At 32.3% G+C, this 15200-nt stretch overlaps 1 protein-coding gene across 1 annotated transcript; it reads left to right on the top strand.

Annotated features, from left to right (window-relative positions):
- Positions 1 to 578: 578 nt before the first annotated feature.
- On the top strand, positions 579 to 14925 carry LOC105319325 (cytochrome b-245 heavy chain). Its single transcript, XM_034475987.2, has 16 exons — positions 579 to 927; positions 3755 to 3847; positions 4951 to 5061; positions 6450 to 6537; positions 7217 to 7377; positions 7856 to 7956; positions 8465 to 8545; positions 8895 to 9018; positions 9566 to 9658; positions 10028 to 10162; positions 10716 to 10834; positions 11247 to 11283; positions 11497 to 11579; positions 11961 to 12153; positions 12748 to 12872; positions 13982 to 14925. Exons 1-16 carry the CDS (start codon positions 886 to 888, stop codon positions 14100 to 14102), a joined length of 1707 nt encoding a protein of 568 aa, XP_034331878.1. The 5' UTR covers positions 579 to 885; the 3' UTR covers positions 14103 to 14925.
- Positions 14926 to 15200: the final 275 nt, after the last annotated feature.

Raw genomic sequence — 15200 nt, 5'->3', positions numbered from 1 at the left:
TATGTTTACATGCGAGATAAATATGTTGACATGCCACTTATAAGTTGCATGTCGACATAAATATGTTGCATGTCAACATATAAATCGTGCATGTTAACATAACTAAGTTGCATGTCGACATAAATAAGTTGCATGTCGACATAGAGAAGTTGCATGTTTACATAAATAAGTTGCATGTTGACATCAATAGGTACCGTATCTAGCATCTTGGATGTCACATGTTGGCGATATTTGAGATTTTTTATAGCAGTTTTCTTGCATGTCAACATAGTTATGTTGCATGTTGACATAACTATCTTGCATGTCAACATATTTATCTTGCATGTCGACATAATTAATAGAAAAATAACTTGCACACCAGGGGCAGAGATATGCCACCATACCGGGTATTTCAAATCAGCAAAAAACAACAACAACACGACAAATTAATTAAATTAATTACACGTACATTATTTATATGTATCGTATTGATGTACGACATTTTGTATATCGATATATTTAATATATATTACTGATGATGGCAATTTCATTTGTTGATGTTTCGTTCTTCCGAATACACGGATTCGACTGTATAAACAGTGGGCGGGGCTAACCTAACAAAAACAAAGTAAACACATGTGACAACCGACATGACAACTAGATCTATCGACTATCGAAGCAATCGTGTCATCCTTCTCACAGTGAAATGAACAGGGAAAATATCATGTGTTTCACAACCAGTTTTAAATAATGGACTGTAAGGGCAAGAATGTGTGGGAGAAAGAAGAACGAGAAAGAGCGCGCCACCCATTCATCTCGAATTTCCTCAGTTGGTTTTAACAGCCATATCGTGTAACGGTGTGGTGATTCATAAGTTAGTTGAGTTTTCACAGTTATAAAAGCAACATGGCGAGAATTTTGAACGATCTACCCAGATGGCTTGTGATTGTAAGTATTTTTGATATATACAAAGGCCTATATTTATAATCCTTAATTTATTGTGTAAAAATTATATTTACATGTTCACGTATAATTAACTTACATTGAAAGTTTTTGGCTTTTACAGTCACATTGATAGCTGCAAAAACATGTACATGTGGTAGGCAATTAAAATTATTTTATTTTAATTGTCATGTTTTTAAATGCATACATGTACATGTATTGTTTTATCTTCAGGGTAGTGAAGTTATAATATTACAGTGAAATCATACACTTAAAATTGAACATCCCCATATGATTCCTATCTTAAGCCACCCTTCCCAATCTTCTTCCTGTTACTTATATATATCTTTGTGCCAAGTTAAAATTTTATAACTTTTTTCATGAGTGAAGAGACATGTTAATTTATATATCGGCTATTTCAATATATTTTCTTGATTTAGAAATACCTAAATGTTTGATCACTGTTGCATGTTTCGGAAGAGTAGGGTAGTAATCAGTTTTCAATAAGGAAATGTTGTGACATCGTGATGTGAATCATCTTCTCTTACATACACTGGTAACACGAACAAGTTTCCTTATCAACTTAATCGTTGCATATACACGGAATGTGTAATACTGATAAATAGCTGCAGATCTGCATGCATGTTTTTCGGCACATGATTGCCTAAATCTTGAAAAAAATTTAAACTTCAGTATCTGTCATCATGTGATTTTTCTTCACTATATTAAAAGTTTTAATTGAATTTCTGAACAAAGACTTAAATTCTAACACAACAGAGTGTCACTTGCTTTTATTTTGAATTAAAATGTTAAACATCATAAAAGATGTTAAAAAAATATGAAAATTTTGCATTATTCATTACTGTTGCTGCTAATGATAGCAAGCAGTCTCATTCTGTTGTAGAAAATTGTTTGCATGACTATATTTTAGAAAAACTGCAGCTTTTGATTTGAATACATGTAGACTACATGTATATGCCTGATTGGTCATTTGATAATATGTACATTAGACTTTCATATTATTCACTACACTGAAGATGATAATCCAAAGCAGGATGTGAATTGTTTAATGAATTAGCTAGACTTATGACAGGTCAACAAGTGGTTGCCTTGATAGTCTTCACTTATACACAGGAACACCATTTCCTGGCCAAAGAATGATGATTTACAAAGTGTTAAGTCTGAATCTTCAAAAGTGCTCATGAATTTTAAAAGTTTACTGCACAAGTACATGGTGTATGTTGTCTAATTGGTTTAAGTACTTTTAGTACATTTACAATCAAATTTCATTTAAATTTTACTGCACAAGTAAAATGAAATTTATTACAGCATGAATAATTTTTGTTATGCAGTCAAGCATTTTTTCAGTACATGTACTGTAAATTCCTTCTTTTATGTGAGTTCTTAATTCCGCAATTCCGCTGTTTTGTATCAGATCTCGAGAATATAAAATCGCGATCAGCAATTTTTTGTTACATGTATAATTTAATTCCTATAGTTCAAGACTGTCTGAAAAATAAAAGCGAGATTTTAAAAACCGCGAGAGTTGCTACTCGCGATTTTATGCGGAAATTAATTCTTCATGTTTAGTTAGGAATCTACAGTACTTAGAATTCATGCAGTGCATGTAAATGCAGTCAGATCTCAAAACGGACAATAGTATTCAAAGATATGGGAATAAATTACATTCCAACTCTCATCAACATATCCTTGGTATTCAAAATATTTATGTTTGAGATATTTATAATGGTCCAACTGTATATGTACTAATGATACTAATAAAAACTGTACAAGAGTCCTTGCTGTCCCACATATTTCTCTGCAAAGCAGCTAGTGCATTATACATGTACCAAGATCATGATTTATGTAAAAATTTGTTAAATTTTAAACATGATATCTGCCCTTGCATAATGATTTTTTAATATTTTTTTCATTCTGCCTTTATACTGTAAACATATTTAATATGTTATAACAACCATGCTGCATTACAGCATACTGTAAACAATCTTCAAAATTGTCCTTCACAATTTTAATTCTTCTGTGTTTTTTGTGATTTTGTGAATGCCTTATATTTGGGCTATAATTTAAAAACATGATGATTAATATTTTATCAATGTTAAATTATCATGAATAAATGATTACTGGTACTATGTATATATCCACAGTATAAAAATGTGCATACCATATGTATGTGCATTTGTATCTTGACATATTTATATTGTATATGGTGTTTAACATAAATATATAGAAGACACTGTATTGAATGTATGGAAACATACATAATTATACATATATATATACCGTATATACATATATACCAGGTACTATTTAATTGTTCATGTCTGTCTTAGCTCTTTCAATCATCCAGCTCTTTCCCTCTTGTATATGTTTATTGAATGTTTTATGTTCATTGGATGTCGTATGTCAACAGTCTTCATGCTGCCCCTTGAGGGCCCTTAATTGGTTAATAAAGAAATTGAAATTGAAATTGAAATTGTATACAGTGTTAAATATATATATTAAAATTATAAATTGGAATTTTTCTAGGCATAGATTTACATAATATGTATGAACTAGAAAAATAATTGTATACAAATATGAACATCAATATTTCAGTGCATAATTAGATATTCTCTAGTAGCTAGTAAATCACTTGTATGATTTAAATTCTACCCATTTACTTTTTTTTTTTTAAATCTGATGACCGTCCCCACCCCCTTTCCCAAGTTTCGTTTTTTAAAAGGGGAGCTGTATAGTGTTAAATCTTTGATGCTTCCATTAATAGAATTAAGAATCCTATGTTGTTTATGTCTTTTGGTGACATTTTTTGTAGATTGTTTGGTTGATTGGAAACATTGTATACTTCGTCGTTACCTACTTCAACTTCCTGACAAGAGACTACGACTACACCAACCTCATGCTTGGGGTAAGAATTCAGTATTAATTGACTTTTAAAAATCTAGGAGTTTTCTCTTGCCCTCAAGATATTGCATTAACATTAACAAGACACAATTAGGACATGGAGATGAAACAGGGAGAGCATCACTAAGTGAAAGCAAGAGGGCTTAATAATTGAAATATGTTGAACTTTTATTAACAGCTCTAGTACTTTGCAATTTCATAGTAACTCCGTCTCAACAGCAAAAAGACATTTTTGTAATGAGCCTTAAATTATTCATAAGGTATATGTTTTTTAACTATGATAAATCTGTGTTTACTCTAAGTTAAGTGAGCGACAATTGATATTTCTCAATTGAGCTAACTACCGGTAGTTGGTTTAGTTATGAAATACTTCTCCTCCCTTTTTCTCCACTAAAAAAGGTAAAATGCAGTGATTCAACTATAATGAATTTGTGTTTAGTCGAAGTATAGTGAGCAACAACTTATATTTTTCTTGAGCTACAACTAGTACACTTAACTTAATTGGTTTAGTTAAAGAATTTCTCCTTCAGGTTCCTTTTTTTAAGCTGTATGTCATTTTTATGACCACACTAATAGCATACAGGTAAGATGTTTAATGGCGCTATTTAAAAGCAATTTTATGGCATTTCAACTACGAGTAATATCAATAAACAGGAATATATAGCCATATTGTTTCAGTACAACTCATTCAGTACAAACACTAAATATAGCAAAGTTTTGTGGTGTTCACTGCAACATACTGTTACATACATGTAATTCTGAACAATTCGTCAATTCCTTAATTGTAAATTCTTACCGTTATAAGGGTAATGAACTCATATAAATTGGATTTTTAAAAAAATGAATTATAAACTTTCTTATTGACTTCTTGAAGCGGCAATTCACTTTTAGTTTGCCATGTTCGTCATCAACGTTTTATTTTTTTCAATGTTCTAGTGTATGGTATCTTTCTGTTTAATGAGGATTTAATTATGTCTTGACTCCAAGGCTTTGTTTCATTATGAGTTATGTCCCTTGTTCATTATGAGTTATGTCCCTTGTTCATTATGAGTATATGTTTATGTCTTGAGTTGAGGCCTTGTTCATTATGAGTTGTGCCCCTTGTAGCCCGCCCTTCCCTGGGCCCGAGCCAGTGCAGCCTGTCTCAACCTAAACTGTATGCTCATACTCCTGCCGGTCTGTAGGAACCTGCTGTCTGCCATCAGAGGATCATTCCAAGTAAGAAATAGTGTTACAGTGGGGTCTTACATGCATGTATATCTATACGGCAAAAGAATTTTAATTTTGCTGATATGCATGCTCTTTAGATCGTGTGGGGGCATTTTGTTGTCCAAATATCTGGAATCTTTGGATCATTCCAAGTTTTGAAGTGTGCTACAGTGACTTGCAGGGGCTTTTTTACAAAATATTATTTTTTTGGTTCAGACTCTCTGAAAATACCAATGTGGGAGCGTATTACTGTTACTGTCCTTTTGGGTTTTTTTTAACATTTCTGTCCATACCCCTCAACTTTAAATTGGGAACATATTTGTTTGACAGGCATTTTACATGACTCATCATCTTGTTTTCCAAATTGACCAAAAATATTTTTTATTTCAATAAATTTTTTCTCTCCAAATTTGAAAGCAATTTAACAGGAAGTACCTTTTCGTAAATCTACTAATTAGCAAAAATACCAAATTATACTGGTACTTTAAAGTTGTATTAAATTTTAAGTATATAATTGGTGTAATTTGGGGATTTTGGCTCAATTCTACACTTACTTTAAAGTATTTTTGGATTTTACACCCTAAACTTATTTCCTTTTGATATGAAATTAGATCTTAATTATGATTGCACATGATTTTCTTTTAGAATTATAGAGATCTAGAGCTTTTGAAATCTTCCTTTAAATTCAGAAAGCAATCGGGAAGTATCAGCACCTCTGCTTTTGGTAATAATCGATGATAAGGAAATCCTGTGGAAAGATTTTTTGGCAGAAATTGATTTTCTTTTGATTTTGCATCCTGTCTGTAATGATTTTCAGAAAAATACCAGGAAGTTTTGGGTCAAATTAAATAATCTGGTAAAAAAACTAGAAAAAGTTAAAAACTTCCATGATCTTTATCTACAAAGTAATTTGTAAGATGAGCTATATCTGCTGAATAATTCAAAAATCCCCTTTTTTCATAAATGCTATCCATTAGTTTTTCCTTGATCTATGAATTGATTTGCTTCTAGGTAAGATTATAAAAAAAAGTGTTTTTTACGGCTTTATTTTCGGATATCCTAATTCAAAAGTGGAGAGAGTGTAATATATGCACAACAGATATTTTGTTGTTTTAAGTAAATTATTCATATACTGTATACAGGGTTATTTTCACCTCGTTTTATTTTTGCCCTTCTACACCTTTGCCTTTCTACACCTGAAAATGTTTTTGGCCCATCTTAAATTTGCCCAGACACACTTGTGTAATAAGAGATAACTTGGAACATTGGAATTCGCCCAGTTTTAAATTTGTCCACTAAAAACAAGGGCGGAAGGGGCCAAAAAAAAAGGGGGGGGGCGAATATTTCCGTGTATACAATATTGTTTTTAAAAAGAAATTATTTGTTTTATATTTCAGAGGTGTTGTATTAGAAATATACGTCGTCAGCTGGACAAGCACATCACCTTTCATCGTTACATAGCATATATGATCTGTGTTCATACTGGTAATTTAAGTATAGATATAGTATAGATATAGAATTACAAGTACTTTCTTACAAATGCATACTTAAACATAACTTGAATCCTGATGTTCTAAAATAACGTAATAGAAAAGAAAACTTTGTAGATATAGAATTTATACTCTGTTTTTTTTTTCTAATGAAGTAAACATATGAAACATATGAATTGGTCCATACATTAGATATATTTTATTTGAATTTTATGTGAGACAAATTATTCAATTGAGTATGATTTATAGTTATAGATTTATATATACTTTAGTTGGGGCTATTATATTGACCTTGGATACTTCATGATTAATCAACAGAAGGGCTAAATAAATTGAGATGAATTTTCATCAAAATACTACTAGCATGTATTGGAGAAATTATCTGATTAGGTCTGCATTGATCAAATTTTTAAATTTGACGAAAATCAAGAAATTTAGAACAAAACAAAATGAATGCATTTTCAATTTAATTTGTATCACTGCAGTTTTCTTTTCACGTGCTCAATTGATACTGTAGCTGCAATAATGTAGCCCTCTCCCGATTTTTTTCTCCAGTAAACATCAGATATAAAAAATCGGAGAGGGCTACATTATTGCAGCTATTGATACTGTATAATTGATTTTTATCTATCATATTTCATAGTATTGGAAATGAATAATTATTGTAATTTTAGCCATACACTTGGGAGCTCACATATTTAACGTTGAGCGCTACGTAGAGGCCTATAACAGCAGAGATGAGGCTCGCCGAGACCTGCTAGTTAGGCTGAGTTCATTACGAGATAATCCTACCGCAGGCACCACATATCTCAACTTCATAGATTCACCAAACACAGTATGTCTCACTGCACAATGAACTTGTATTTCATTACTTACAAAGTTAAATACTGTAAGTATATGAAAACACTTGTACCACTCGGCAAACCTCGGCCGATTCCATAACCTACATTAGATGAGATTCGAATCTGCCGAGATGTGCCAAATATACTTGTGCTCAAAATTGGTATCAAATTATAGATTGTACAAAGGCATGAGAATAGTTATACAGCTGAAAAACATGCATATGATATCACTTTTCATAATATCCAGTATAATTATAGATATTATTCCTGAATACTAAAACATGTAATTTATACAGTAATCCTGTGAGTTATGTCCTTTAATGTGCTAATGTACACTTTCTATGGTTTTTATATTGCATGTACATGTATGATTTCCTGGTGATTACTGTATTATATGTGTACGTGCGCTCTCTTTTTATTTCATGCATCCCATTGTGACTGACGTGGTCTTTTCTGACATGTCTGTTGCAGGATGCAGTAAAGGAGGCCTTGAAAACACTGTCTGGTGTGTCCGGGGTTGTCATCACTCTCGTACTCATCGTCATGGTTTCCTCAGCAACTGAGCTCATCAGGTACAGGGTGTTTCAAAAGCTTCTGACAAGATTTGATCAAAGATTTGTTATATAGTTTTATGTATTTTCGAATAGCTATAGATTTATACGCGGATCAAGAAAATATTTGAGGGCATCAGAGGGATATTTAGGTTTGCTTTTTTTTTTTTTTTTTTTTTTTGGGGGGGGGGGGGGTTGTTGTCTAAGGCATATGTTTATTAATTTTACTCTGTAATTAAAAAAAAATTTCAAGGGGAGGGGAGAGGGTCCAGACCCACTGCCTCTCCATCTAGATTTAAGCATCTTTCACACATTAATCAAGTACTTGCGTAGTTTGGTAGTAGTTTGTAGATAATTTGATTTAACCAAAAAATATGATTTATACTTAGTACAGTACATCACAAAACTTCATATTAAAATTATATATACACTGTTGATATTTAGCATCATAATTACATGTACAGTTTAATTCGCAAAAAGATATGCTTACCAGTATATTATGATTTTGAATGTTACTTGTTTATTTCAGACGTTCATATTTTGAGATTTTTTGGTTCACCCATCACCTTTTCATCATCTTTTTTATTGGCCTTATTGTCCATGGCTTTCAGTAAGTACATTACTTAAGTAATAAGTATAAAAGACATACATGTACAACAATGTACATAATACCTGAATATTTGGCTTACCGGTATAAAATATATGTGTACAATCAGTCATGTTTGCAAGGCATGGAAGTGAATGCACTAGAAAAAAAGTTAATCAAGGGTATAAAAATCACGAATTAAAATGATGTTGTATCAAATGAATTTATTGTAAAATTTCAAGATAAGGGGAACGAAACTTAATTTGCTCTTGGGTGAATTGTCTGTAACATTGTCTGTGTATATAAACTTTACAGTAGCCATTAGAATACTGTGTACAATGTAGTATTACATCATATATTACTATAATTACAGAGGAATTGTCAGGAGGCAGACCAATGTGGCCGAACATGACCCTGTAGCTTGTATGAACTCATCCAGTACCTGGGGGACACCAGGGGGGTGCCCCAACCCACAGTTTGCCGGCCTTGAACCCAATGTAAGATTTATTTACATATACAGTAAAACACGCTTATAACGAAGTCCCAGGGACGGGCAATTTAACTTCATTATAAGCGTAATTCGTTATAACTGTCAAGTTTACAACATGAAATAGAGACTTGGGGAATGAAATTCACTTCGCTGTAAGCGTCAATTCATTATAAGCGTGTTCGCTATAACCGTGTTTTACTGTATTATGTAGCAAACAGTCACACATATTAGAGGTACTATATTGTTAGGAGTCAAGAATGTCTGTAGATATGTGATGGATGGATGTAGATATACAGTGAATGATCATCATTTTATAGAAGTGCATACTTTAGTGACAGATTTTAATTGGAAAAAAAAGATGAATGCCTTAAAAAGGATATCAGCTTTGATATAACTCAGTCAGATATCTCTCAAGAAATCAGTGAAGACCCATTATTGCATGTAAATTCAAAAACTTTGGTTAAAGTATGATAAAATGATTATAAGGAAGTGGAAGAGAAAGTAACTGTTTTATTCCTGGTGATATTATTCTATTTGTCTGGTTTCTGTTTCAGGCCTGGAAATGGGTCGCGGGCCCCCTGGCGATCTACTTCATAGAGAGACTGGTCAGGTTCTGGAGGAGCAAGCAAGTAGTGGTCGTGTCCAAGGTAATGCAGATAATTGTAAAATTGCTTAAACCTGGGGGAGGGGAGACATTGAAATATTGCCCAGATCTTTGGGGGAATGAAGGGTGAAATATTTTTCTGTCAGATCTTGGGAGTGGGATGAAGGGGGAAATATTTTTTCAGTCGGATCTTTGGAGTGGGATGAAAAAAGCATTATTCCGTGTTTCAACGTTTTGCATCAAATTGCAAGAATATAAAATTGCAAACACCAAATTTTTATCATAATTTCATTCAGTTTATATCTGTCAGAAAAATAAAAACCAGATTTTAAAATATGCAAATATTAATACCTTGCGTTTAATTAGGAATCGGCAGTATCATGCATCTTCACCCGGCCATGTCTTTGTTTAGGTGGTACAGCATCCATCCAAAGTGTTTGAACTGCAGTTGAAAAAGAAAGGATTTAAGATGGGCCCAGGACAGTACATATTTCTCCAGTGTCCAAGTCTCTCTAGTCTGGAGTGGCATCCATTCACTCTAACCTCGGTAAGGGGAGAGAATTTTATGTAATGAAATTATTTGATTATCTCATTAAGGAGATGGAGTTTGGAAAGTTAGATTCCTGGACCCCTTAATATGAATGTTGTAAATTTCATATTGAAATTGAAATTCTAATTCAAAACTGTGCATTAATTTACAAATCAGAGTTGAAATTACATTTGACCATCAAGAATTTAAGGTCACAAGGTACCTGAATGTGTTGAGAGATGAGTTGGGAGAGGGTAAAAATGGAATTGATAAGTGGTAAGAGTGTAAAAGATGAAAAGAATACTGTATACAGGGATATTTTTTGCCCCATGTAATTATCGCCCTTTACTTGCAAAAGTTTTGCCCCGCCTTGAATTTGCTCAGACACAGTTGTGTTTTAAGAGAGATAATTTGAGACATTGGAATTCACCCAGCCTTAAATACGCCCGCTGACAACGAGGGCAGAATGGGCAAAAATAGAACAGGGGCGATTATTTCTCTGTATACAGTAGTACAGTATCTTCATCATTGTAAAGCTGGTACTAATTTTTTGTTACTGTGCTGATTGTAGGCCCCTGAGGATGACTTTTTCTCGGTACACATTAGACGAGCTGGTGATTGGACGGAAGCTTTGGCCAAGGCATGCTACGTCGATGACGGAGAATTCCAGTCTTCCAGAAAAATGCCAAGGTCTGGGAATTTCATCCCAAAAATATATAATATGGAATCATTAGAATTACATGGGGGCTCAATGTTCACTTTTCGTGGATTTTGAGGGTATCTTACCAAAAATTGGCCCCCACAATTTTTTATGATTCCACAGTAGTATTTATAAATTAGTGTAGTTGTTAACAAAATTTTTTATTTTTCATAACATCCTACTGAAGGAGCATCTTGGAGGAATATAGATTTTTGGAAGGCATATTTAGCAAACACTTTTATAGGGATTGTGTTGCCCATAGAATGTGCTTAATTATTATATTTTAAAGAATTTTGATTTTGATAGCTTACTAGGTCCTCTAAAAAATTATATACTCACCTGATCAGTACCAAAATGAGAAATTTTGCTCAATGGTATACACTGTTAAATATTTATTTACAGATTGTCTGTTGATGGGCCATTTGGAACAGCTACAGAGGTATGTAATTATGGTTGTTTAATCAAAAGTGTAATCCATTTCTACAATCAACAAAATAGTCCATAAAAACTACAATATCAGTTTTGTTTATACACACCATCATTCTTCTGAAAATGAACATATATGGTTATATCCTCAAAGATATATGCGCTAAGGTTGTTTCTTTTTTGTTGTTGATAAATTTTAGTACATTTCTATGTTTTTGAATTTTAGGACATATTCTGGTATGAAGTTGATGTATTCGTGGCTGGAGGAATCGGGGTCACTCCTTTTGCTTCCATCCTCAGACACATCTGGTGAGCTCAAAGACTTACACTAAATCATGAAAAATCATGAAAAAAGGATAAGTGGGATTATAGAACTCATTTCTTTTCATATCTTTTCATGATCTGAGATAGAAAAATTGTTTGCATGTAGTACACATCCTTTAAAAAATGGTATTTATTACTTTAACCATTCACTAATTTAGTTTCCTGTATGTAATGTATCAATCCAGGTGAAATATGTCATATTTTACAATTTTATGCACTTTAAATGATTCATTTTTTATATATTTTTTTTCCATCAATAAAACTCGATTGAAAATTTTTAATGGACTTTGAAAGGTAATGCTGCAGTTCAAATCATCTTATCATTTGTAAAGTTAATCCCTCAGATGATGAAGTAATTTTTTCCAGGCATAAACACAAGGAGGCCAAGGCGGACATGAAGCTGAGGAAGGTTTACTTCTACTGGGTGTGTCCTGACACAAACTCCTTTGAGTGGATTAACGACCTGCTGAAGAACTTTGACCAACAGATGGCAGAGGAGGGACTCGGGGAATTCCTGAACTACTACATCTACCTGACCAGGGGCTGGGACAAAAACCAGGTAGGTATATCGCCAATCAATGGGGAGGTGGTAGGAGCTTACAGTCAAAGTTATTTCATGCTCTTCAGTTGATCATAAAGGGAGATAGTACATGTAAACATAAAGTAACAACTATAGATTAGGAGGAGTGCTAAAGTACTATGGAGGGAGATAACTCTCTATGCACATACAAACATCACCAACTAAGTTATAATAAATATTCTCATGAACAATTGCATACTCTATCTCTTTATCTGATTGTAAAGGGAGATAAATCTAATCTCCATCATGCAGTAAAATATGCAGCTTATAATGAAGTGCCAGGGACAGGGGATTTTGATTCGTTATAAGCGTAATTCATTATATCCATCAAGATTACAACATGTAATAAAGTCACTGGGAATGAAATTCACTTCTCTGTAAGCGTCAATTCATTATAAGTGTGTTTGCTATAACTGTGTTTTTTACTGTATATAAGTAGTTCAAGGCTTATTAAAAGGGAGAATTGATCATTTATCTTTTTAATTTTGGTATACATGTATTAACAAATAAACTGTAGGTTAAAATAACCATAAATTGATATATTCGATTCTATTTTTTTCTGCATAATTTTAGGCTCAGAACATTATTCTTCACGAACATGAAGATGTGGACCCAGTAACAGGTTTGGCTCAAAAGACTCATTATGGACGACCAAACTGGGATAAAATTTTCCAGGACATTACAAAGAATCACCCCAGGTAAGGAGGTCAAGATATCATGCAGGGTTAACAGCAATCAGGTCAAGATATCATGCAGGGTTAACAGCAATCAGGTCAAGATATCAGGGTTAACAGCAATCAGGTCAAGATATCAGGGTTAACAGCAATCAGGTCAAGATATCAGGGTTAACAGCAATCAGGTCAAGATATCAGGGTTAACAGCAATCAGGTCAAAATACAGTGATATCAGATCCATTATTAAACTTGTTGTCTGGGATTATGTCAAATTGGAAGAAATAAAGATTTTGTTTGAAATTGATTATTTCAACCTCATTCAGTACATATAGAAAAATTTATATTTGAAAGATTGTTATTATTGGTATAAAATCATGATGCAGGAACAAGAATTCATACTTGGTCCAAGAAAAGCACATTAAAGTAGATCCAGTGTTCTGTGACGTCACACTTTTTTGTAAAAGTTTGAATTCTTTAAAAATTGTGCAAGATAGTTTTATTTATTTCATGTGAATATAATCACATGGATGTAATTAGAAAATTATTGGTAGGTTCAAGATATTTTCGCACTTAATTTTATACTAAATTTCCAAATTTTTATATATTTTATCTATGCAAAGGGGAAATAACTCTTTTTCTGACTTTTCTCTCAGTTGTGTGTCTAAATGCATTCCAACGATTAATTTTAAAATATTTTTGTAATTTTAGTTTTCTGATAAAGTTGACATTAAAATTAAACAAGAAAAACAAATTTCTGCCTACAAGATTTTACTTTTAACAAAAAAAATACATTTTTCTAATGCTAAAATATGCATTAGTTTATGTTTGTCCGGCATCTCAAAAAGTGTGATGACATGTATATTTTTTCTAACAATTGATGACATTTAAGTCTATTAAGTCGAAATCAGTTCGGTTTTTCCACTTTCTTCAGAGAATTTTACGAGTATGGAGCAACCTTAAATTCAGTTTATCTTTAAAATAAACCAACTTCTATAGAGATAATAATCAGCTGATGCGTGTAGATAAGATCAATAAAATACCGGGTACCGGTACATGTATTGATTAATCAGAGGATTCATATTGATTGATTGAATTGGTTTATATTGATTGATTGATTGATTGATTGATTTCAGTACCAGTGTAGGTGTCTTTTTCTGCGGACCAGGTGTCCTCTCCATGACCCTACACAAAATGTGCAACAAGCATTCCACAGTGGGAGGGACCAAGTTCTTCTACAACAAAGAAAACTTCTGATCTACGTCATTGGTCTACAAAATATCTACCATGATAATTGACATTTTGTTTTTATATTTATTGATGCACCAAAGACATTATAATCAAATTTAATGATATATATGCTTATGTTTTATTTTCCTATTTTACATGAAGAGAATGAATGTATTTTAATTGTGTATATGAAATTTATTCTGACTTATGAGTTGTACTCTACAAATGATGTGCTACATCTTAAAAGATAATGTCTTATATTTTTGGATGAGGATTTTTTCTCAAATATATAAAATTCTTGTATAAACATGCAATATACTGGTATGTGTATGTGGATTTTTATTTATTGTATGATACTAGTATTTCCGCTTTATTGCTACAAACCAAATAATTCCATATTGACTTACTTTTCATTATCATTTTGTAATACAATTTGATATTTTTATGTGTATATTTTATCTATTAAAAAGGAAGGCTCACCAGTTTAGTGCTTTATTTTTTCTTGTTCCGGTACATATCTTGTCTCAAATAAATGAATGAAAATCTATGCAATTTGTATTGTTACAGCAGTTTGTGTAAAACATTTTCCTTTTTCTGTGTATTTATGATCCCTGCAATTGTTGCTCCTATGTTTATTACCTATAAGGTGTGTTAGTGTTTATGTATAACATATATTGGTTATCTGTACCCATTTCGAGTTTGTGTCATAGATGAGCAAAGTTGAGAACTTTCTTTCGTATATATCATGCAATATATACATATATCTTTTACCTCTGCGTTATAAGCAGGCTGTGTTACCACATGAGATTATAAATGTATATAATCGAAATAAATATATTTAATAACATGACGATTTTATTACTTGTTATTCTATCGTGTTGCATATTGTAAGCAAATCAATTATCCAACAATTGAACAGGAAATAGGCATACAAAGGAATAGTTAAATTATGAAAGTATGGTGTTAGGCTTCAGTATTAATTTCTTTATACTGTATTTTAATCTGACGTTTACCTGGGTATTCTTGACAAAGATATATTTGTATGAATTTACGGAAATATTTAAAAGTTTATTGTAAAGAGGAAAACTGAATAATGTTTTGTCCAATATAATGTTAAAAAAAGTG

The sequence above is a fragment of the Magallana gigas genome, chromosome 9, assembly GCF_963853765.1.
Source record: "Magallana gigas chromosome 9, xbMagGiga1.1, whole genome shotgun sequence".
Lineage (NCBI taxonomy): Eukaryota > Metazoa > Mollusca > Bivalvia > Ostreida > Ostreidae > Magallana > Magallana gigas.
Note: the sequence above shows the minus strand (reverse complement) of the source record. Positions and strands in the feature narration are given on the sequence as shown.

Coding starts and splice junctions, on each gene's coding strand:
- LOC105319325 (XM_034475987.2), top strand. CDS start 886: ATGGCGAGAATTTTGAACGATCTACCCAGATGGCTTGTGATT. Junction 3,848..4,950: donor ACACCAACCTCATGCTTGGG/GTAAGAATTCAG, acceptor TGCCCCTTGTAG/CCCGCCCTTCCCTGGGCCCG. Junction 5,062..6,449: donor CCATCAGAGGATCATTCCAA/GTAAGAAATAGT, acceptor TTTATATTTCAG/AGGTGTTGTATTAGAAATAT.